We start from the raw sequence: 22921 nt of genomic DNA, 5'->3' as shown, positions 1-22921 counted from the left end.
GGAAATTGAGCCCAGAGAGATTAAGTAAACTGCCCAAAGTCACAGGGCTATTAAGTGGCAGAGTCTGGATTCAAAGTCAGATAGTGAAATTCCAGAGCCTGTGCTCCTAACTTCTCTCGATACTGCCTCGCTCTCTTATGAGCTGAGACCACGTGTGAGAGGCCAGCTTAGTGCGTGTGCAGCAACTATGACACCTCGCAGGTGGCAAATGGCATCACTCTTCTCAGTACTGTGACAACTACCATGACATTACTGTTCACAAATAACTTTCCCAACAACCGTGGTGGGAAATACCCACTGGATATTCTTACCATTCCTTGTAAAGAAACTGTGGCCCAGAGAGGTTATGGTTCTTGTTCTAGGTCACCCACGGTATAACACAGGGGAAAGATTCCCTTGGATTTTACAGCCAGGATTCAAACCTGGCTCTGAATGACGCCAAAGGTCATGTTCTCATCCGAGACCCTGTACTTGCTCTTGCGAAAGCCGCTTCAAATGCCGCAGAGATGCCTTCTGACCTGATGGTGTGCGACAGGGCCAGGATTCCCAGCACGAAGAAATACATGGACAGCAAGAGGTTGATGTACTCCTGGGAGAATATCTGAGGCAGAAATACAAAGAGAAACAGGAAGTCAGGGTTGCCAGTGGCTATGAGGAAACCAGAGTCCACGCTTCTCTTCTGGAGTCGGGGAACGGTGTCAGAAAGACTCTCAAATGGTACTGGGGGGCCTTCTAGTTTCTATGGCAACAGGGAAAAGGGAAGGAACTTCAAGCCCTCAGATGCACCTCCCAAAGGAGTCTGTAGGTTTGCGCTTGGTGGCTCCATTATTTGCAGACAGGCAATATTGTGTGCGTGTCGAGGGTCCTGCATGGGGGAGGGGAGTCTGAAGTTCAGAGTCCCAAGAGAGCCGTCTGAACCTCAGAATGCACTCTTCCAAGCCTCCTTCTCTCTGCTCAAAATCTAGGGAGCCCCCTACAGCGGCCACACAGTTGAGTCATCTGCACCCTGTTCCATTCTCCATGCTCTTCTGGACGAGCCCTCCCCCAGTGATTCTGAAGCTCTGATGGCAGGCCCTCACAGCTGCTTCTTGGTCCTGTTATTGTTAGGTGAACCCAAGGAACGTTGTCTCTCGCAGGGCTAAAGCCAGTGGTCACATGTTGTTAATTCTGGACTTCAGGCAGGCTGCGCCATATGGCTCCATGGTTGCTGCACTGTCTTTTTTTTCATAAATTTACTTTTATTTATTTTTGGCTGTGTTGGGTCTTTGTTGCTGCATGTGGGCTTTCTCTAGTTGCGGCGAGTGGTGGCTACTCTTCATTGCGTTGTGGCGCGCGGGCTTCTCACTGCAGTGGCTTCTCTTGTTGCGGAGCACGGGCTCTAGGCACGTGGGCTTCAGTAGTTGTGGCACACGGGCTCAGCAGTTGTGGCTCACGGGCTCTAGAGCGCAGGCTCCGTAGTTGTGGCGCATGGGCTTAGTTGCTCCACGGCATGTGGGATCTTCCTGGACCAGGGGTCAAACCTGTGTCCCCTGCATTGGCAGGCAGATTCTTAACCACTGTGCCACCAGGGAAGCCCTGCATCGTCTTCTAATTTGTTACCGTGAGGCTTTCTAACTGGGAGGGAATAATGTGCTGTGGTGTGGGGTCTGGGGCCACTGGCCACTCTCAAGTAGGGACCTGTTTAAACCTCTGTCTGAGCCCCTCGATCTGCTGCTTAATGCCTCTCAGCAGCTTCCCTCTGCTCCCACGAGCTCAAGGCCCACATCCTCCCCCTGGCCTCTCGTGCTCTCGTGGTGACCACCACAGGCCTCCTCAGCCGCTCCTTCTCGTTCTCCATGCTGTGGCCACACTGGCCTTGTTGTGCCACATTCCCACCCGCGGGCAGCCCATGTACATGCCTCTCTGCTGCCCAGGACGCTCTCCTCTCCTCACCCAGGTTGCCAAGCAGTTTTCCTTGACGTGACCTCCGTTAATTCAGCTCATGTTTACCGACTGTCTGCTACGTGCAGTGCATCGTGCTCAGCACTGGAATAGGCAGAGAAGTCCCTGCTCTCATGGAGTTCATGTGCCAATGAGGGAGACTCTCACGAGATGAACATGCAATACACTGTCCGGTGGAGATGGGCGCTAAGAAGAAAAGCAAAGCAGGGCAAGGAGGCCGGGGGTGGGGGTGGGGCATCACACAGGTGGCCTGGGAAAGCCTCTGACACTGACTTCATTTAGGAGTAGAGCCCTTAACGAAGTAAGGGAGCGGCTGTGAGGATACCTGGGGGAAGAGCCTTTGAGGTGGAGGGAAGGGTGAGTGCAAAGGTCCTGAGGTGGGCATGCGTTCATGTGTGCAGGGGACGGTGAGGGTCTGTGGCCAGGAGCCAAGGTAGGAAGGAGAGTGTCAGGAGACGAGGCTGGGAAGGTAAGAGGGAGATGGACCGTGAAAAAGGCTTTAGCTTCGTCTGGGTAAGCCAGGCCGGTACTGCAGGGCTGAGGGCAAGGCTGTGATCTGATCTGATGGCCTGAGAGGATCCCTCTGCTGCTGTGTGGAAGGCAGACTCCACAGGGCAAGTCAAGGCCGACAGCCCAGCGAGTGAGCTGCATCCAGGAGGATGGTACCCTGGGCTGGGGGGCAGGAGGGATGTGATGAGCCGGGGTCGGATCCCCGATCAGCTCTGGACTAGCAAAGTGGGTTGTGCCCAGGGCTGCGTGCTGAGAGGAGGGAGGAACCCTCCTAGTTCGGCCGAGCAGTGAGGTGGGTGAGGTGCTGCTGTCTGAGACTGGGGCGTGGGCAGGAGCAGATTCTTCCTGCTCTTCTGGTGCTACAGACCCCGCCTTCACACCACTTTCTAGGACTGTCACTTCGCATTTATCTGTGTGACTGCTTGACCGATGTCTGTCTCCACCACTTAACAAGAAGCTCCCTGAGGGCAGGGGTGGGCCAGCTGTTTTCCTCACTGCAGTGTCCCCAGCACCCAGCACAGGATCTGGTGTGTGTTTGTAGAATGACCGAATGGACGAGCACATCAGTGGCTACAGTGTGAATGCTCCTACCCACACAGGTGTGTGGACCGTGTTTACCCGTGAAGACATGGTGTCCTCTCACACAGTGTTCTTTCAACGTGGGTCCTGGGGAGAAATTTCTCTCTGGCCACACCTTTGAGCTTCTGGTCGGCTTGACTGTGTGGACTATGAATTGTGCACCAAGTCTCACTTTCTTTGTGCTTTGGCTGCTAGAAAATCAGAGTCACGCCTGTGTCAGAGGCACTTCTGGCAAGAGTACAAGTCTTTAGACTTTAGAGCATGGGGTCTGGGTATGGTCCTCACCCAGAGCTTCACTGTCTTTTCCTATTTTATTTTTTCTCCTTTACCCCAGTTTCTTCCTTTATTATTTTTCTTATGCTGTTGGATTTAATTTTTATAAGTTGCCTCAAAGCAATCAGGTTTAAATGAGGTGGGATAAGGTAAATTTTATGATTTTGAGAAATGCAACCAACTCCAGTGCCCCAACCAGGAAAGGAGGAGGAAAGGGGCAGAGTGAGAGCCACTGTTAAGCAAACCACAACCAGCGGTCAGTCTGGAGTTTGGAAGGGATCTGGTGGCCGTGCTATCCAGGCAGCTGCCTTTCAGACATCTCAACAAGGACACTCTGGTGACTTGGGAGGAGGTATGCTGTGTCCTCTGGCACAAGGCAGGCTGGGGCTTACCTGCCTGGAGAGGAGGACAGGCTGAGCAACAGGCGTCCGGAGCCTTAAATAAAAATGTTCACACCCTCTGCTGCCAGAAAGTCCTTTCTGGGGAATCTAGCCTAAGGAGAGAATCCTAAATACTAAAAACGTTAGATGGTCCTGAGGCAAAGGCCTGGGTGTATATTCCTAGCACTTAGCACAGCAGAGACTCGAGAAATATCTGCCAAAAGCCAAGTCGGAGGCAATGAGCTAGATGTGTACAGAGCCACAGAGAGATCTCAGGAGCACAGGGGAGAGGAGAGGGAACACAGGTCTACTTACGGAAACCAGACTCTCACTAAATACACACAGATACGTTAACACCATATATTTTATAAAAAGAAACACATCCAAGGACACAAATCAAACGCATTAGGGCAGGTGCCTCTGGTGAAGGGAAATGAAGGTGGCAAATGGAGATGGGCATCAGGGTGAAGGTGGTGAAGGAAACAAGGAGGGGGCCCTCGCGTGGGCCGATGCCAGTGTGCTGTGAACCAAAGCATATGATAAATTCACCTCTTCTCCCGAGGTCCAGGAAAAAAAAAAAATCAGTGAATACCTAACGTTATTTGATGCACTCTTACTTATAAGAGTAAAAATCAGAACGATATTTTCTGTTTAAAGTGAGGGGGATGCTATAAGTCAGTCGTGGTGTATCTGCTTGTGGGGATATTCTGAAATCATTAAGAAGAGCAGTTCTGATCCAATAATGAGGGAGTGATGGAACAGGAAGCAGACGTTAAAAATTATGTTTCTGACTCACTCACAGACTGGTAAAAATAAAGAATTTTGATGCGAGTCAGTATAGGTGGGAGTACAGTGAAGCCAGCACACTTGTAACTGTTGGTGGAAATGTAAATTGGTACAATCAGAGGGATTTGGCACCAACTACTCCAGATGCTGTTTGATCTGGTAATGCTACTGCAGATATACTTGCCAGATACTTACACGAGGATGCTCATGGCAGCAGTGCTGGGACATCCCACCACTGAATGCCCCTCAGGGGCACATCCACGAAACACAACCACAAGCAGCTGTTACAAAAAATGAGGTAGCTCTGACTGTGTGGATACAAAAATATCTCCCTGGTAAGAACCATATGTTCGATACATATATTTGTTTTAAAATTGTTACCTAAATGTAGACCTATGCATAACAGAATGAGGCACAAGGAACTACGCTGGGGAGAGGACTATGGCTCGTTTGCACCTTCCCTTAGATTGAAAAAAATTTTCTTAAACTATGTTTATGTATTTTTAAAATGTGAATTAAAAGTTATCCTTGAGGAGGGATTTCCCTGGTGGTCCAGTGGTTAGGACTCTGCGCTTCCACTGCAAGGGGCATGGGTTCGATCCAAGGTCGGGGAACTCAGATCCCATGTGCCGAGCAGCGTGGCCGGGGTGGGGTGGTAGTGGTGGTGAAAGTTATCCTTGAGGAATTTTCAATGACCAGGAAAAAAGTGCTTGTAATGTATTATTAAAAAAAAAACAGTTATAAAATGATTACCATTAGGTTAAAAATACGATTATGAAAAGCCTGAAAGGAGATATGCCAAAACGTTAATAGTGATTACCTCTGTGTATTTTTCCCTCTCTTTAAGTTTTCTGCATATATTACTTTTATAATCAGAAAACAGTACATGTTATATTAAAAAAAAAAAAGTTTGAGAGTTTGCAGTAACATGAGAAAATGCTCACGATGTAATTAATGTGAAGTGAGAAAAGCAGCTACAGGACTGAATACACCACATGTTCACAGCTATGGAGGAACCATGCACAGGGAAAAGCAGAGGAAGGACACACCTCCAAAGGGACTCTGTGACTGTCTCTGGCAGGGGGGTTTTGGATGGCTGCTGTTTTCCCCTTTTTACTTTTCTGTGTTTTCCAGGTTTTCAACACTGAGCCTGTGTAACTTTTATTGGGAAAATAAACCTCGATAAATTAAAAAAAAAAAAAAGCAATTAGTATGGTAGAGGTATGTCCGAGACATAGCTATACCCCACCCCAATATGAAGAGTACAATGAAACCAAACCGGTATCAGGAAAACAAAACAGAAAGCTCCTCGAAGAAGGGAAATAAAGACTGGTGGGAAGGGGCCCCCGACATCACAGTGGGGTCTCTGGGTAGTGGGCCTAAGGGTAAATTGTTATTTTTCCTGCTCTCTATTTTCTATAAATGAACATTCATGTCTTCTGTGATGGGAAAAATAAAACAAAATCAAATAAAGTTATTCAAACCGAATGCTACAACAGGTGACAAAAGACTTACTTTGAAAAAGAGGTAGAGCCCCAAGAGCGTGCAGCTGGCGATGATGGGGAACCGGGCAGCGTCCCGGCTGGTGATGGTCTCGGGCATGTCCGAGGCGTTCTAGACGAGAGAAGAAAGGCCCTGCTGAGTGCGGGGAGTGCTTCTGGCCTCTGAGGGTTGGATGCTGGCAGGAATTTGGTGCCCCAACAGCTCGTTCATCTCCTTCCCCTCCTGCCATCACTGAGTTGCCTCAGGGCTTTGCAAGTGCTGTTCCCTCTGCCCAGGCTGCAGACCACCCAACCTGGGGCAGGACGCTCTGATCCCATCGTCTTGCTATTGAGGAGACCTGCACTCCAACAGGGACAGTTCCTGGGAGGACCCAGGGCACATGCGGCAGAGGCAATGGGTACATAATAACTGAAAGAGAAAACCCTGGACACTGGTGACGAGAGCGCAGTTCTGGGCCTCGCGAGGACTACCTCCAGTTTTCTTATGGATTAGCTGAGATGTAAATATGATCAGTCTTTTATCCAGTAGGCAGTGAATATTATGAGTGGAAATAAACCAACAACACACAAAACTTAACAATGGCTAAAACCGAGTATGGGAAGACACCAACTGCAAGGAGAAGCAAATCTGGACAACACTCAACTCAAGAAGTGTGACTGCGAAAACTGAATCTGGTCAGAGTAAAAGCCACCTTTAAATTCACACTGGCAGAGGCAATAGTTGGCAAGAATGTGATCTAGGTAAAGAGCTGACGGAGGATAAATATTTACATGAAAAACAACTGAAGGCAATCAAAATCATTTCAGTATTATCAAAATGGAAAAAAACTGGAAATAGAGTAACACTGCAACATAGAAAATTAAGTCAGCTCCACAGAATTCGTGACAGAAGACTTTCGAATGCAAATCCATCATCATAGTAGTATAATTCTGGTTTAAATTTATATTAAAAATGTTTTTTAGTCAAGTGGGGAGGCCCTTAACCAAACCCCAACATATGCATGGCTGAGGCGGCCCAGGCACAGGGCTGAAGGGAGACCCGCCCTTGTGGAGGGACCAGGTAGCTCTGTGTGAGTCACTCTCTGGCACCTTTGCTGGGAGTGGGGTGGCATGGGTGAGCAACAGTGACATGGAGAGGCAGGGTCATCTTCCTTCCCTCTTCTCTCCCAGCCCTTGGTTTCTGCTTTTGGCAGCACTGTGCTGTGGGGTCTGGGCAAATTCATCGCCCTCTCTGTGTACCTCTATAAAATCATATTTCCTGTGTAGCAGCAGGGTGGGCACAAAAATAAATGAGCTCCTGACCATAAAGAGTTCACAGGCAGGCAGGCCAAGACCTTGACATGTAAACAGAGTATCACCGCATACTGTGACATGTGACAGAACAGAGACACGCATACTGCGGTGGTACGTGGCCTGAGCGCCCAGTGGTGGAGGGAGGGCTCTGATGTCAGCAGGTCCAGCTGCACTCCCAGCTCTGCTTCTTTCCAGGTTTGGGACCTTGGGGAAGTTAACTTCCTTCTCAGAGCCTCAATTTCCTCAGCTGTAAAATGGGGTGACAGGATTTGATGATTTTTTTTTTTCCCACAGCACTGGAAGTACTTGTGTTGTGCCTTGAGCTTCCTACAAGTTGTATAAACTATTTGTATTATTCTTATGTAGAAGGGAATCATGAGAAAGCAGACAGGACACTACTTTCGCAAGGCAGCAGGGGAGTGTCAGAGGTGGTTAGAGCAGATATCACTTAAGCAAGGCCTTGAAGGCCAACCATAGGGTCTGGTATGTAGTCGAAGCCAGATAAACGCTGACTAAGTTGAGGAGTTTGCTTTGTGTACGAGGAAGGGAAGCGCTTACCAAGCAGAGGGGCCTGTAGATGCAGGCAGGGCACATGGTATGAGAACATTCACGGACTCTGGCTTCACCTACAAACCAGTGTTACCACTCATTTCCACAGTCATTTCAATTCAGCCCAGGATCCCGGGCGGGAAGAGGCTTAATATTATTCGATGACAAACCAGGCTGGACAGATGTTCCATCACACAGAGGAATCTGGTCTCCTCTGTGGGTGGCTACTGGAAATATCCCACGTGCAATGTTGAGTGAGAACAGGAGACTTGAAATCTGACCAATGATGACAGTAACACGGATAACACTTACTGAGAGCTTTCTAGGTGCCAAGCATTGTTCTAGGTGCTTTACATGATTTCCTCCTCACAGTAACCCCAGGAAGCAGGTACTTTTAATAGCTCCACTTTACAGATGAAGAGACTGAGGCTCAGAGAGGTGACATAACTTGCTTTAAGGTCACACAGCTGACGAGTGGCAGAGCCAGGATTCACACTGAGGCAGTCTCGTTCCAGAGCCCAAACTCTTGGCTATTACCCCCTAGACGTCCTCTACCTTTTCTATCTGGAAATTTCTGCTGGAAAGTTGTGACAAGAAGCTCAGGGAGCCTATGACCTTTCTGAGGAACAGAATCCTGAAGGCAACAGAATCTTTGTAGTTGGAAAAATACAAAAAGTTGTCAGGATTCTCCACTGATTCAATTTGGATTTTTAAACTAGACGTTCTTATGCAAATGCAATGGCTCCTGAAATGCAAAACATACTTGGGGGCGGTGGGGGGGGGTTGGGAACTGACACAAAGAGCAGAAATAAATTCAGCTTCCAGTGACATTCTGCACGCTCGGTTATCAGGGCGGAAGCAAAAGGAGCGAGGGAAGATGGCTCGCTCAAGTCGTTGGCTCAGCTGGAGCTCTGGGAGTTCTGCTTCCAGGCCATGCCCTAGAAAGGATCTGGAATTCGTGGGCCATTCTGTTACCCCAGGGTCTCCTCTCCTCACTGCCACGTGCACTCACTCACCTGAGCATCTCCTGAACTACCCCCACCCCAGCCCTTTGCCCCTACTGCAGTCTCCACTAGCACCACCTCACCAGCCCCCTTCCTGCCTGTCACCTCCCCTATCAGGAGCTCTTTCTGAAGGACCTGATCGCAACCCACAACAGCTCAGAAACCTCTGGAGAATGGACTACCAAGCAGCCATCAAACAAGAACTGAGGTCACTGCAGGTGGGAGTATAAACTGGTACAACCTCTATGGTGGATAATATGATAAAATCCGTCTAAATCAAACATGCACAGAGCCCTTGACCCTGCAAATCGATTTTAAGGAATTTATCCTACAAATACACAGGAAAGTGTAAAGTAACAAATGTATAAGGAGATTAATTTCAGCATGGTTTGCGATAGCAGAAGACTGACACACCTAACTGACCAGTGGAGGACTCCAAATCAGGGGCCCTCACACTTGGGCTCGCATCAGAATCGCCAGGAGGGCTTGTGAACAGATCTGCGTTTCTAACAAGTTCCCAGGTGATAACTGATGCTGCTGGTCCTGAGATTACATTTTGAGAATCATGGCTGGGGGGTACAGGTGGACACCACACAGCTGTTAAAGAACACAACCGTGCCATGTGTACTGACATATTGGATCTCCAACATGTAAGTGGTGAAAACAGCAAGGTGTAAAAAAGAGTGTATCTATAACAAAATGTAAGTTATGTAGCAAAAAATGGGGGGAAGCATATGCTTATTTATTTGTAAAGGCACAGAGGCTCTGGATGGATAGCTAAGAAACATGTCACAGGGGCTGCCTCGGGGGAGGGAAACTGGGAAGCTGGGGTGGGAGGGAGATTTCACTTTGTCCCCCTGTACCTTTGGAATTCTACACCTTGGGTGTGCGTGACCTACCCTCCCCGCCATAAAACAAGGTACATCTACATGTACTGACATAGGAAAATGACCAAGACATACTGTTAAGGAAAAAAAAAAGAATCAAGTTTCAGGGCAATTATGTACCGCAAAATCCCACTTTTATATGTATGTGCACACAGGCGCATACATGTTTGTATATATGCAGAAAAAGGTCTGGAAGCTGGCACACCAAACAGCTAACTGGGTCACTTCCACAGAAGTGGTACTGGGGGGGGCGGGCTTTTCCTTTATACTTCTGCGTTGCTTGAATTTTTACAAATGCAAACATGTAGTAACTACGAAGATTAACTGGTGCGTTGCCCTCAGGATTCTGGACCTCAGAATGGCCGCAGGATCCTAGAGCATCTTCCTGTTACATCACCCGAGTACCTGTACTGGGCTCACATCAAACTGCTCACTGCCTCCTGGAAAACACCTGTGGGCCCACGCCTCCCTCTCCTCCTGTCCTGCCTGCTGAGCTATCCACCCTGCCAAAGATCACTGCTGCCACCTCTAGCAGTCGGCTGGTCACACAGCTGTTCCTCCTTGGTGACTGCGCTCTGTGAGGGGAGGGCTTGGCCTTCTTTGTCTTGGCACCCCTGGTACCCAGCCCAGAGCAGGAACCCAGTCCAGCTGGCTGAGGGGCTCCTCTGAGTTACAGGCCAAAGGCCTTTGAAGCGATGATGAGTAGCTGTTGCTGGGATTTGCCCCCTTCTGGGAACAGAGGTCTCTGACAGGAATGGGCACTGCTCTCAGATGGCTCTGCCTATGGCTACTTCTTCCCAACACACTCCTGGACTTCTCCTCCCATGATTTCACAACTCGCCCTTTCTGTCATGGACAACTTGCCCCCAGGGAGAATTCTGTCCTCACATGCCCTCTCAGCTGGCTGTGGGGGGTCTAACACTAGCAGGAAATCAAAACTCCTGGGCCCCCAAGCTAACTTTTCTCTCTTTGGCAAATGATTAGAGAAACAACTCAGGGTAGAAAAAGGGAGTCGTTTGGCCTGTCCTCTCCCTAGGCCACTCGTATGGGTCTTCAGAGGCACCTGCATCAAGGAGAGCCCCGGACTAGGACCAGGGACACCTGGTTCTGCCCCTAATTGGCAGAGAAGTCATTTCTTTGACTCTCAGTTTCTCTGTACAATGGTGTTAATAAAACTGGCTCTGCCTGTCTCACTCAGTTGCTGGGAGAATCAGAGGGCGAAGGCTTGTAAACTTTAGAATACCCTGGTTACTGGTGGTGGGAGGCTAAGGGTCAGGCTGTTTGCAATTCCATGCACAGTCTTCCAGCACCCCTGTCTTGCCGGAGATGCTGGGGAGAGGTATTTAGATGCTTCAGTAGATCGAAAGCTCTCTTCTATCCCTACCCTCTGCTCCAGCCACTCCAGACTTTCCACCATCAACTAAACTGCCTCGTACAGCTGCTTTCCTGGTTTCCTCTGCCTCGAATGTCTTCTGGGGGAAATTCAACCTCTACCTCAAGGCTCCAGCCCACCTCCAGCACAAAGCCGCCCTGCCCTGCCCCAGGTGTGTTCAATCTTTCTCCCTAAAGCCTGCAGCACTACCTGTACCACAATCACAGATCTCGTTATTCCTCTCTCATCCAGACACCTAAACTCCTTGGTGACAGCGCTCTGACCCACTCATCTTTGCAGCATCCGTCTGCCCTGGACAACAGTGGAGGTTCAGGAAATTCTGTTGTCTGGAAGGCGTTTTCTGAAGAGGTTACTAATCCATGTGTAGATGGTGCCAAGGAGAATTACTCAGTATAGGGAGCCCCTCACATCAAGTGCCCAGCTCACTCCTTGCTGCCCTTCACCTTCTTTGTCCTGATCTATTTCAGAACATCCCCCTGTACCAAGTGTTTGCCCGAAGCAAAGGTAGGGAGGATGAAAGCCACCAGAACTCTGCTTAGAAGAGGCAGAATTGTACGGAAAATGGGGCCACCTAAGCGTGACCAATCCCCTTTGCATCTGACCACAGAGGGAACCAGCCTCAAGCTCTCTGATCTTGAGAAAGGAAGGTGGCAGGCCTCGGCCACTGCTCAAGTTGGGTAATGTTTTGAGAACCTGGGCTTGAGCAGTTTCAAAAGTGGCAGCTCCTCTATGGGTCTGCCCTCTTTGGGTACGACAGCTTCCGCTAAGGTTCAACTTCAGGTCTGGGTGGGGGAGGAGCAGCAGGGAGCTGCAGATCAGGAGGTGGTGGAGGATGATGGGAGAGGCTGCCAGGAAGTGAGAAGTCACTGGTGCAACGGGCTAGAGAGGGCTTAATATCGGGAAGAAGGGTGACAGAGAGGAAGTCAGAAGGTGGAAGGCCCTGGGGTCCTCTTAGGTATCCAATGGGACAGATGTTGAAGGACAGGGATGAGCTCTGGCCCAGTCTCACAAGAGAGGCCTACAGCAGCTCAGTTACTCAGCAGGTAAGCCCAATTTGGTGGAAAGACTGTCTTAAGGGGCATGAGAAGAGCTACTTTGAGGTAGGGTCTGGGGTGGGAACAGGGTCAGGGTTAGGGGTTAGGAATAGGGTCTGGGCTCAGGCTCGGACAGGTCCGAGCTTGGGTGTAGTCAGGGAGAGGAAACCAGCAAACCAAGGGTCTATGGCTGGTTAAAAAGAGAGGCACCAAAGTGCCAGGTCCTGAGGAGTTGTGTGACCGGAATTGGTTCCAGAAAGTGATGCAAAAAACTAGGAGCTGAGCTGGGGGTTCCAGGAGCTAATATTCCTGTGTTAGTTTTTTTTTTTTTTTTTTTTTTTTTAGGTGGGGCAAAGGTTTGATCTGGGGGTTCTAGGAGAGCACTCTATGGGTCACAGATTCCAGCTGGGCAGGTGTCAGAGTCTAGGGATGAGCCTGGGTGCCAGAATTTGCCCTGGGTTAGGGTGAGGAATGACAAGAGGCTGTACTATTCAGGAGGTGTCAGAACCAGTGCCCCATCAGATACAGATGGATGTTGACCCAGAGCCTGGGATGGGGTGACTGTCCCAGATGGGATGAACAGCCAGAGCAGAGCGTGAGGCTGGTCTGGCTGGGTCCAGCAGGCTCAAAACAATTAGTACCCGAATCACAGTGTCAGGGTCGGCCAACAGTGCTTCCAGCATGGTGCACAGAGGGAGGGATGTGTCAAGGTCCGAACGGGGTTGGAAACCGCTCCCTATTTGAGAAACGTGTCAGTACCCGGTTCGCGGATCGGTGCCCAGATCCTGGGGCACCTAAGGTCAGCCCCGGGATGTGGGCCCGGGTTGGGGATGCGGTGGTGAGCAATGCTGGGAAGGGTCAGTGTCCGGGCAGAGGAAGTGTCTGTCCCGTCCAGGGCGGGCGGGGGAAGGGTCCGTGCCAGCCGTGTCAGGGTGGGAGGTGGACAGCGCCCGGCTGTGCCGCTGACCCTACCTTGCCGCGGGCGCAGCGCACGGAGCGCAGGGCGCCGAAGAAGATGGGCAGCAGCGCCATGAGCAGGAGGCTGCCATAGGCCAGCGCGATGCCCTCGGGCGTGGAAGGCGGCCGCGTCGTGCCGTTGGTTGGGCCGCCTGCCTCGACACTGCCGTTATGCGGGTCGCTGAGGGCCGAGTCCATGGCAAGGCTGCACTCGGGGTCCGACTCCAGGTCCGGCAGCTGCAGCAGAGACGCAGAAGGGAAGACGGGCTATGCGTGGAAAGCCACGTTCCCCTAAAGAAACAGGAAGTGACGTGCTTCCCTCGCCGGCCTGCGCCGCGCACGCGTGCGCGTTCACGTCTCCCCGCCCGCGCGCCCTCTAGCGGTGGCGGAGGGACAGGCGGCCGGTTGCTAAGCAACTTGCTGGTAGCAGGGAGAAGAACACTGGACCACTGCGGTGGATATCCATCCCTAGGGAGACCTGAGGACCCCATTCCCTAGTCCCAGTCAACCTCCTTAACTCCAGGACACTAATAACTAAGAATTTGTTTACTCATGCAGGCATTCATCCAATATTTAATCATTCCCTCACTCCTTAAGTATTTGGGTATCCCATCATATCCAGGCACTGTCCTAGGCTCTGGGGACACAGAAGGGAACAATATAGGCAAAAGTCCGTCCCTGCCCTCATGAAGCTTATAATTTTAGTGTGGCGGGGGGTTGTTGGGAGGATAATAAATAAAATGAATAAAATAAATAAATCAAAGTCTATAGGATGTTAGTGTGTAGTTATATGTTACATAGCATGTTTTTTAAAAAAAATTATTTATTTTAGGCTGCATTGGGTCTTCGTTGCTGTGTGCGGGCTTTCTCTAGTAGCGGCGAGCGGGGGTTATTCTTTGTTGAGGTGTGTGGGCTCTCTCATTGCGGTGGCTTCTTTTGTTGCGTAGCATGGGCTCGGGCTTCAGTAGTTGTGGCACGCCGGCTCAGTAGTTGTGGCTCATGGGCTCTAGAGTGCAGGCTCAGTAGTTGTGGCGCATGGGCTTAGTTGCTCCGCGGCATGTGTGATCTTCCCGGACCAGGGCTCAAACCCGTGTCCCTTGCATGGGCAGGCAGATTCTTAACCACTGCAGATTAAGTAATTTAGAGGGAGATTAGTAATTTAAGTAAATTAAATTAAATTAAATTAAGTAATTTAAGGGAGATTAGTAATTCAGAGAGACATCCCTCTCTAGGAACCTAGTGAAGTTTTGTATATGGCTTGGGCCAGGGTGGTTCCAGCCAGTTCCAGAGGACAAAAGTCAGGTGGCTTGCTCTGCAGATGGCCAGCTCTGTCAGGTTCCCAGTGTATGTGTGTCCAGGAGTGAGGAGAGGGTATAGGTAGGAGTCACCTGAACTTGGGTGCAGGCCCAAGCTGTCTGGGGCTCCTGGCTATGCTAATGGTGCTCTAGTTAAGAGCTGGAGAAAGTATGTAGCAGACAAATTGATGAAAGCTGTACCCTGCAGGCACCTAGCACTGGAGAAACCCTGCGCCAAGCAGTGGGAAAAAAGCATGTTCTCCAGGAACCCAGGAAGTGAGCCAACCTCGAACCAGGAAGGGAAGGTCCATTCTCCTCCAGCGTTCCTCTAGTACACTCTACTGAAAAGGCTTAAAGTATGTCAGCTGGCAAGGAAGAAATATTTACGAGGTCTGGCTCCATTATCACAGAGCTGGCAAAAAGAATGGTTTTAGAGCAGAGAGGCAATAAGTTGATAAGTGACACTGATAGTTTAAAATCGCATGGCCTGGTCCAAGCTGGGCAGGTGGTGAGGTGGGGTTGGAGTATAGGGTTCACAGTGAGAGGAGACAAAGGCAAGGAGTCAGACTATTAAAGTTTGCATAATGGAGTTTGCCTAGTTCATGCCAGGCACTGTACTGGTAACTTTATAGGTGTTTTCTTTGGTCTCAATAACACTGGTAAGATATGATTAGTCCCATTTTGCAGATAAGGAAACAGGCTCACAGAGGTAAACTAGCCATCCAGGTCACACAGTCCAGCAGAGGAAGAGGAGAGACTTGAACTCAGGTCTGTAGGGCTCTGAAGCCTCTGCTCTTTATAATATCCCAGCTACAAAGAGGGCTAAGGAGTTTGGACCAGAGTGACTTAGTTCTGGGCAGATGGTGTACAGTTTCAGGCTCTGTTTTTCAATAAACTGGACATGACCTGAGTGGATGGGTGAAGGCAGTGTGCCTGATGAATTCATCCATCAATAATTCAGGCCACAGGATTTGCCCAGCAGCTGGGCCTCATGGCTCCGAGCCTCTTCATCTGAGAGCATACAATTGGAAATCAGAGACACTCCTGCTTCATGCAAGGCTGAGCACTTGATTTAGTTTGGTCTGGGGCAGATCTGGCCATCTCCCTTTACACTCATGGGAGACTGTGAATATGACCCAGGGAACTGAGGGGTCGACTCAAGTTCAGAAAGCTCCCGTCAAGGCTTCTGGAGGGTTGGATTTCTGGCTTGGAGCCAGCCTGTCTTGGTATTCTCTGGAGACAGGGATAAGACAATCTTGTGCGTGGGGGGGTGGTGCCCCGAGGCTTCATCTGCCAAGCCTCCTGTATGGTGTTACTTTCCCAGAGGAGATCTGAGCTGAGGTCAATAATGGAGCCTGTTTAGAGCCTGGGATAGTTAAATTACCAAACACTTGTTCCAAAGAAAGATGCAGACTTACTCCCACCCCATTTCTCTTATTACTGTGTTCAGTCACTGTGAATGGATTTCAGTTTTTCCATTTTTTTTCTCATATATGCGCACACACATATACACACACACTTACACACACTATTCCATGCTTAAATAATTCTTAAAATAGTAATCAAGGATCATTAGTGGATGCTAACCCTTGGGAGAAAGGTTTTTGAGGGACAGGATAGTCACACAATTTACCCCACAGATTACTAGTTATTTATAAAAGGAAAAACTTCCCTTTAAAGTGGAGTGACCTGGTGGACACTCCCTTAACCAGCCGATCAAATTTAGCATCACCGAATGGGATGGGACAAAATGACTAGACGTGATGCAATGCGGGGGACATATCACCTGCGTAGTCTTCTTGCCAAACATGTTTAACCTGCATCTACTCATGAGGAAACATCAGGAAAAATAAGAAAAAGCCAGACTGTGGCATATTCAGAACAACTAGCCTGAACTCTTCAAAAATGTTGGTGCCATGAAAGAGAAAAAAACCAAAAAATCCATGTTGTAGATGAAAGGAGAATGAAGGGAGGGGGAAAAGCAAATGTAATCTATCACCCTTGATTGGATCCTGGATCACAACATTTTTAAAAAGCCTATAAAGAAAATTTTCGGACACGTGGGGAAATGTGAATGTGGATTGTTTGGGAGTGATAACGGTATCGTGGTTCTGCAGGACCTTGCTAATCAGGGCGTGATCCCCAGACTAGTAGTAGCAGCTGGGAGCCTATCAGAAATGCAGAATCTCAGGCCCCACCCACACCTACTGGATGTCCCGGTGATCTAAGTGCACATTTAGTTTGACAAATGCTGGTGTAGGAGATGCACTGTATTGTAGGAGGTATAGTCCTGCCTCAGGAGCCCAGGTGATCCTGTGTTCTTGATTCTTGGGAGAGAATGGGCAGGGAAGCAGTAAAACTGTGTAAATGTTTACTGTTAAATTACCTACTGAGGCTACAGGACCTTTAAATATATGTGCTCAATAAATATTTATATGTGAAGGAATGAGTTTATTGTTCCCTCCACCTAACCATGTTTATCTTTCCTCACAACACTGGTTAACCCCTACTCATTCCTCAAAGCTTGAGTCAAATGTGATTTCCTCAGGGAACTTCAGGGAACTCCTGTATTTCTAGCAGTGTGGAGCCGGCAGTAAGCGCCACAGGGGTTTTACTAAGATAGAAGGAACAGGGTGAAACACTCTCTGTGCCCCTATACCTCCTTACAGTAAGACTGGAATTCTCATTTGGGAAGATGTTTTTGGAGGCTAAAACTGCTCATGTAGCTTGTGTTTTCAGTTCCATCATCCTAGAGAAATTCTCACACAGGTCTATTAGGGAACATGTCTGAGGATTTTCCTGCAGTTTTTTTTTTTTTTTTTTTTCCTGGTGGTAGCAGGAAGTTAGAGTGAACCTAGGTGTGTGTCCCTGAGGAACAAATAGACAAAGTGTGCTGGGCGTATACCATGGGATACTAGGCAACAATGAGAAGCAACGAGCCAAGTGCCTGCTCGGTCAGTGCAGTCAGGACAGTCATGGCTTCTGCCCTTTTCCCCGGACGACTTTTTTTTCAATATTTTTTATTTCAATATTTTCAATATTTTTTTCAATACTTTTTCAATATTTTAAATTTTTATTTTCAATATTTTCATTGATTTACAATGTCATGTTAGTTTCTGCTGTACAGCAAAATGATTCAATTATACATATATATACATTCTTTTTTTTTAATATTCTTTTCCATCATGGTTTATCATAAGATTGCCCTGGCTGATTATTAATAGAACCCCTTGCATTCTCAAATGTGTACCAGTTTGGATGATAAAGCACGGTCACTCCCATAGGTCAGAGAGCCAGAGATGAGGATTCTTGTTTAACTGCCTTTGGTGGGAAGTGTCCTTAGGAGGAAGGGAAGAAGGAAGGAAGGCAGGAGATAAAAGGCCAAGTGAGGGGCTTCCTTGGTGGCGCAGTGGTTGAGAGTCCGCCTGCCGATGCAGGGGACGCGGGTTCGTGCCCCGGTCCGGGAGGATCCCATGTGCCGCGGAGCGGCTGGGCCCGTGAGCCATGGCCGCTGAGCCTGCGCGTCCGGAGCCTGTGCTCCGCAACGGGCAAAAAAAAAGGCCAAGTGAGGATGGGGTCTCTGCCGGGGACTCGCTCCAGCATGACCTCATGGGGACCTCTGTGGCACAAAGTGTGCCACAGACTTGTTCCCGCCTTGAGGCCTCTTGTAATCCTGTATCTGTCCATCACTGGCCAAGTCTAGGGGTCAGGGAGGGAGGCGGGGAGTCTCCCTGACCATTTGGCTTCTGTTTGACCAAAGGCAATTCTCCAGAGAAGGTGGCAGCTGTGAGTGTTTTTTAACCAATACTCACAACAGCTGGTGGTCAGGCCACTATGTCTGGTAAAGGGGATCTGGGTGGGGCAGCAACTGCATCCCTCATAATCCCCCTACCCTCGTCAACATGTGTAGATCTTTAAAACATAGAGCTGAGCATTAAGAAAAATGTGTGATATGATTTATGTAGATTAAAAGCACATATTAGGAAAAAAAATAAAATAAAAAAATAAAAGCACATATCAGGGACTTCCCTGGTGGCGCAGTGATTAAGAGTTTGCCTGCCAGCGCAGGGGACACAGGTTCAAGCCCTGGTCCGGGAAGATCCCACACGCCACGGAGCAACTAAGCCTGTGTGCCACAAATACTGAGCCTGTGCTCTAGAGCCCATGAGCCACAACAAGCCACAACTAATGAGCCCACGTGCCACAACTATTGAAGCCCACGTGCCTGGAGCCCGTGCTCCGCAACAAGAGAAGCCACCGCAACGAGAAGCCCGCGCACCGCAATGAAGAGTAGCCCCTGTTTGTCGCAACTAGAGGAAGCCCGCGCACAGCAACAAAGACCCAATGTGGCCTAAAATAAATAAATAAAATAAATAACAAAATGTTAAAAAAAAGCACATATCACACTGATAAACCCTAATGGAAAAGAATATGAAAAAGAATGTACACATGTATAACTGAATCATGTTGCTGTAAGTAGAAATTAACACAACATTGTAATCAACTATACTACAATAAAATAAATTTTAAAAGTACATATTACATAGCAACATTGCAAATCTAACAAGGATATTTACATATTAAAGAATACATATTGAGCATACTAGAATGGTTGCCTATAGAGGGATGGGAATGAGGGTGGGAACTGGTAATTAAAACAAACAAAATATGTACATAAGTAAAGTAAAACAAGGGCCTTGGGGAAAAGAGTGATGATGGTCTACTATGAAGGAATGAGTGTGATGAACCCATCCCTCTGCTCCTGACATTCAAAAAGGAAATAAAAGATCTTTGAAGACTAAAGAAAAAGTTGTCACTTACAGTTCCCTTTCTTCCTCGCTGGATTGGGGACAGAGGCTGGGTTTGCCAAGGGAAAGGCAGTGCCTCTGACGGCGAGTCAGGGCGCTGTGGTTGGTGGAACCAGGAAGGCCAGCCGGATGCACTTTAGGCAAAAGCGGCAATGTATAGGCTCCAAGGAAGAGGTGAAAAACCAACCCCTGGACAGGACAGGCAGGGACAGAGCTGGACCTTGGTTAGCCCCCGAAAACCAGGATGTCTATATTGCCAGGATCCTTTCTCTGCATTGTGTCTTTGTTTTCTTCCACAGCATATCTGTGCGCTACAATGGCAGCCCCCATGAGCTGAGTTAACATGCTGTGATTTGCCTCAGGAACCCGGAGGCTCCCTTGTGGTCAGGGTGTCCAGTTCTACCGACACAAGTCCTCTGAGGGGGATGAAGCATCCATTACATGGTCTGAGTCTGGGCTCAGCGGAGATTTCAGTAATCTCAGGCCACGCCATAGGATGTTGGAATGATGGAATGTTAGTCATAGAATGTTAGCACCACGCTGTACTCAGGTGAAAATGTTATTGTCTTGGTATTGGTATTTCTCCTGGGGAGGGAACTGTGTATATGTATAGTATGGGAAGATAACCTTGACAATCCGCTTGAGGGGAATGTGAGACCCCAAGAGCCCTCACTGGCAGATGCCAAATAAACAGAGATGGCAAATGTGCTTTGCATTAAAAATGATAAGGAATTTGTGGGAGGGAGAGAATGAGGCAGACAGAAATGAAGGGGAGGATGGAGGAAGGAGAGGAGCCAGTGAGATGGTGAGGCTGGGACACCACGTGGAGAGAGGGGAAAATTCCCGGTGGTGGGCGGGCAAGTACGTTTGTAAGGCTCGGATATGAGCACCTCTGTTCTCCTGAATCTTCATAAGATTTTCCATGCCTGCAGAGTGCCCAGGGTGGATGGGGCTGTGTGTATATCAGGGATTTCCCTATTTGGTTCAACATTGAATGGTATGAGGAGCTATACACTGAGGAGAAAGGAGTTTGGAGTCAGAGTATACCATGAGCACTGCCTGCTGAGTGGGAAATGGATTGGCCAGGACAAGAGTGACAGTGAACAAATCGGCCAAAGAAGAGATAGTGGTGGCTTTGGCTAGGGTGTGTCTGGTGGAGATGGAGAAAAGTGGACGTGATTAGATATATTTAGGACATTTCTGATTTAGGATTTTATTCAGAAAATAGAGTCAAAAGGACTCCCTGATGGGGAGTGAGGGAGAAGGAGGAACTGAGTCCTGGGTTTCTGAATTGAGCTACCGGATGATAGAGATTCTACTAACTGAGACGGGGAAGATGGGTGCTGGTGAGGTATTCTCTTTTTTTTTTTTCCCACAGTTTAAAGTACTTTATTTTATTTTATTTTTAACATCTTTATTGGAGTATAATTGCTTTACAATGGTGTGTTAGTTTCTGCTTTACAACAAAATGAATCAGTTATATATATACATATGTTCCCATATCTCTTCCCTCTTGCGTCTCCCTCCCTCCCACCCTCCCTATCCCACCCCCCCCAGGCGACCTTTTCATTGAGAATTATGCAGCTTTGGGAAGCAGCTGCTCCCCTTGCTCTAGTGCCCTCTTCTGCCAGCAGAGGGCAGCTGAGGCCAGTTAACAGATTCAGTCCAGGTGAAATGGGGGTGTCCAAGATGGGCCTGGGGGACACCGGCTATGGGAAGGCCACTACCTGGCTGATGTAAAAGCAGCGGGTTTGCTTTGAGGCTTAAATCCAGCCTCTGATTTTGAGGCCAATCCAGACTCAGAAATCTGGGGCTGTCCACGTCCAAGGCTGCTGGCCAATCCAGGCCACATCGTCTCTCCCAGGCTATTTTAACAGTTTCCTAATTTGTCTCCTGAAGTCAACTCTGTATCATACCTCTTTGCTTGAAACCCTTCAATATCTCCCAATGGCCCTTAAAATAATCTCATGCTCCTCACCATGGCCTTTGAGGCCCTGCATGTACTGCCCCTGCCTACATATCTGGCTCATCCATTACCACTCTCCTCTTTTGCATTAAGCTCTTTTATGCCTCAGGACCTTTGCATAGGCTGTCCCCCCACCCACCATCTTCTCTCTTCCTGATTGTTTGTTAAGCTAGCTCCTTATCCCAGGTGACACCTTATACATTACCTTCCCCACAACCTTGCCTATTCTTTCTCAGCTACTTAAAAAAAAAAAAATCCTCATAACACACAGCACTTCAATGTGCAATGTGCTATCTACCAGGATAATTCGATATGTTAATTTTTTTTCCCCTCTATTTTCTCCTCCCCTTCCTGTATCACTTGCCTAGGAGAGGTTTGGTCACGGGGTTCACAGCAGAAACTGCCTCTGACTCTTTCCTTTCTGGCTTCATTTTCTATGTGTTTAAACATCATAGAGCAGATATTGCAAACTGCATTTCCTAGGCCCCATCCTGTTCATAGAGGTGCTCTGTATGCCCTTCACCAAGGTTTAACAACTGTCTTCACTCAGTTGCCAAAGTTAAAAAACAGCAATTTCAAAATAAAGATTTGGATATTTGGATTTTCTTGAATATTTAGAAGATCTGGCAGTCTCAGCCCTGTATTTTCATGAGATGAGCACTGATAGTTACTGAGTACCTACTAATGTCGGGCACTGTTCAAAGTGCTTTCTCACAGGAAGTTGTTGTACAGGAGGTACGAGTATTATTCCTTATCATGGTTAAGGAAATGGGCACAGAGTGGTTAAGTGACTGGCCTAAGAACTCACAGACAGTAGACAGCAGCATCAGAATTTGAACCCAGGCAGCATAGCTCTAGAATGTGGGGTCCTAACCACTGGGCAACACTGCCTTACGGCTGTTTGGTGAGCTGAGCTGTGCTGCCCCCTTTAAGTGGGACCTGTGCTCTCCAGTCACCAAGTCTCACACTTTATTTTTTGGTTACCAGTTTGTCTCCTGGAGACTCAGAGTTTGCAAACCTTTGGTGTAGAGAGAGTGCTCATTTTTTCTGAGGTCAAGGACAGGGGAGAGGAAGGAGCTCTTGGAGGCTGTGAACTGAAGGAAGATCAGTGGAGTCTGGGGTCAGGGGATCCTCCCCCTTCTTGGCCAGACTGTGGGGATGAATGGACAGGGCGTGGGGAGGCTGGACCCAGTCCTGGTGATCCCAGCCTCCAGCAAGACTCCCAGGTCCCTCCTCGGCTTAGAAGCAGGGGCTGCTGGACTCAGGTGTCCTTGAGGCCTTGGGCACTGTGGTTAGAAGCCCCACATGGTCCAGAGCTACCGAGAGCCCCCAGCTTCCCTCCCTGTCCCCTGGCAGGAGCAGCCTCCAGTAAGGATGAAGACTGAATTTCCCTCCAGTCCAGAAGGGTAGGGGAATAGTAGAACTTAACTTGGTTTTTGAGAAATGAATATTCCTTGCCCACCTGAGTTTGGGGGTTAAGATTTACATCTGATTGCAACAATTTGTAATTATTTTTTCTGTTTTTATGAAGTTTTCTGTTTTGTGTTTGTCTCCTCCATTAGACTGTGAGCCCCTTGAGGGCAGAATAATGTAGAGTGTTTACCAGTGTTCACACTGTACATCTACTGTCTAGAGGGTTCCAGGCACATAGTAGATGCTCAATAATCATCATAATTATAACACACATTTATTCCTATGCACTGTGCTTAACATTTACATGTATGTATTAACTGACTCATCTGAGCCTCACACCACCCCTTCTGT

At 48.5% G+C, this 22921-nt stretch overlaps 1 protein-coding gene and 1 long non-coding RNA gene across 5 annotated transcripts in view; one reads left to right on the top strand and one right to left on the bottom strand.

Moving 5' to 3' along the window:
* HM13 (histocompatibility minor 13) overlaps positions 1-13404 on the bottom strand; it is a 41304-nt gene extending 27900 nt beyond the window's left edge. For all 4 annotated transcript variants that reach the window (XR_004034039.2, XM_060284438.1, XM_030830977.2 and 1 more), the window contains exons 1-3: positions 13104-13404; positions 5985-6083; positions 519-601 (exon numbers count right to left, since the gene is read on the bottom strand). Coding sequence is in view for 3 of the 4 variants with exons in the window: in XM_060284438.1 (XP_060140421.1) it covers positions 519-601; positions 5985-6083; positions 13104-13286 (365 nt within the window). In the remaining variant the exon portion in view is untranslated. The remainder of the gene's footprint in view (positions 1-518; positions 602-5984; positions 6084-13103) is intronic.
* LOC138842322 (uncharacterized) overlaps positions 12052-22921 on the top strand; it is a 75248-nt gene continuing 64378 nt past the window's right edge. Inside the window, exon 1 of the long non-coding RNA XR_011376713.1 lies at positions 12052-12140. This is a non-coding gene — a long non-coding RNA (uncharacterized lncRNA). The remainder of the gene's footprint in view (positions 12141-22921) is intronic.

This window comes from Globicephala melas, chromosome 15, assembly GCF_963455315.2.
Source record: "Globicephala melas chromosome 15, mGloMel1.2, whole genome shotgun sequence".
Taxonomy (NCBI): Eukaryota; Metazoa; Chordata; class Mammalia; order Artiodactyla; family Delphinidae; genus Globicephala; species Globicephala melas.
This window is presented reverse-complemented; position numbering and strand designations above follow the sequence as displayed.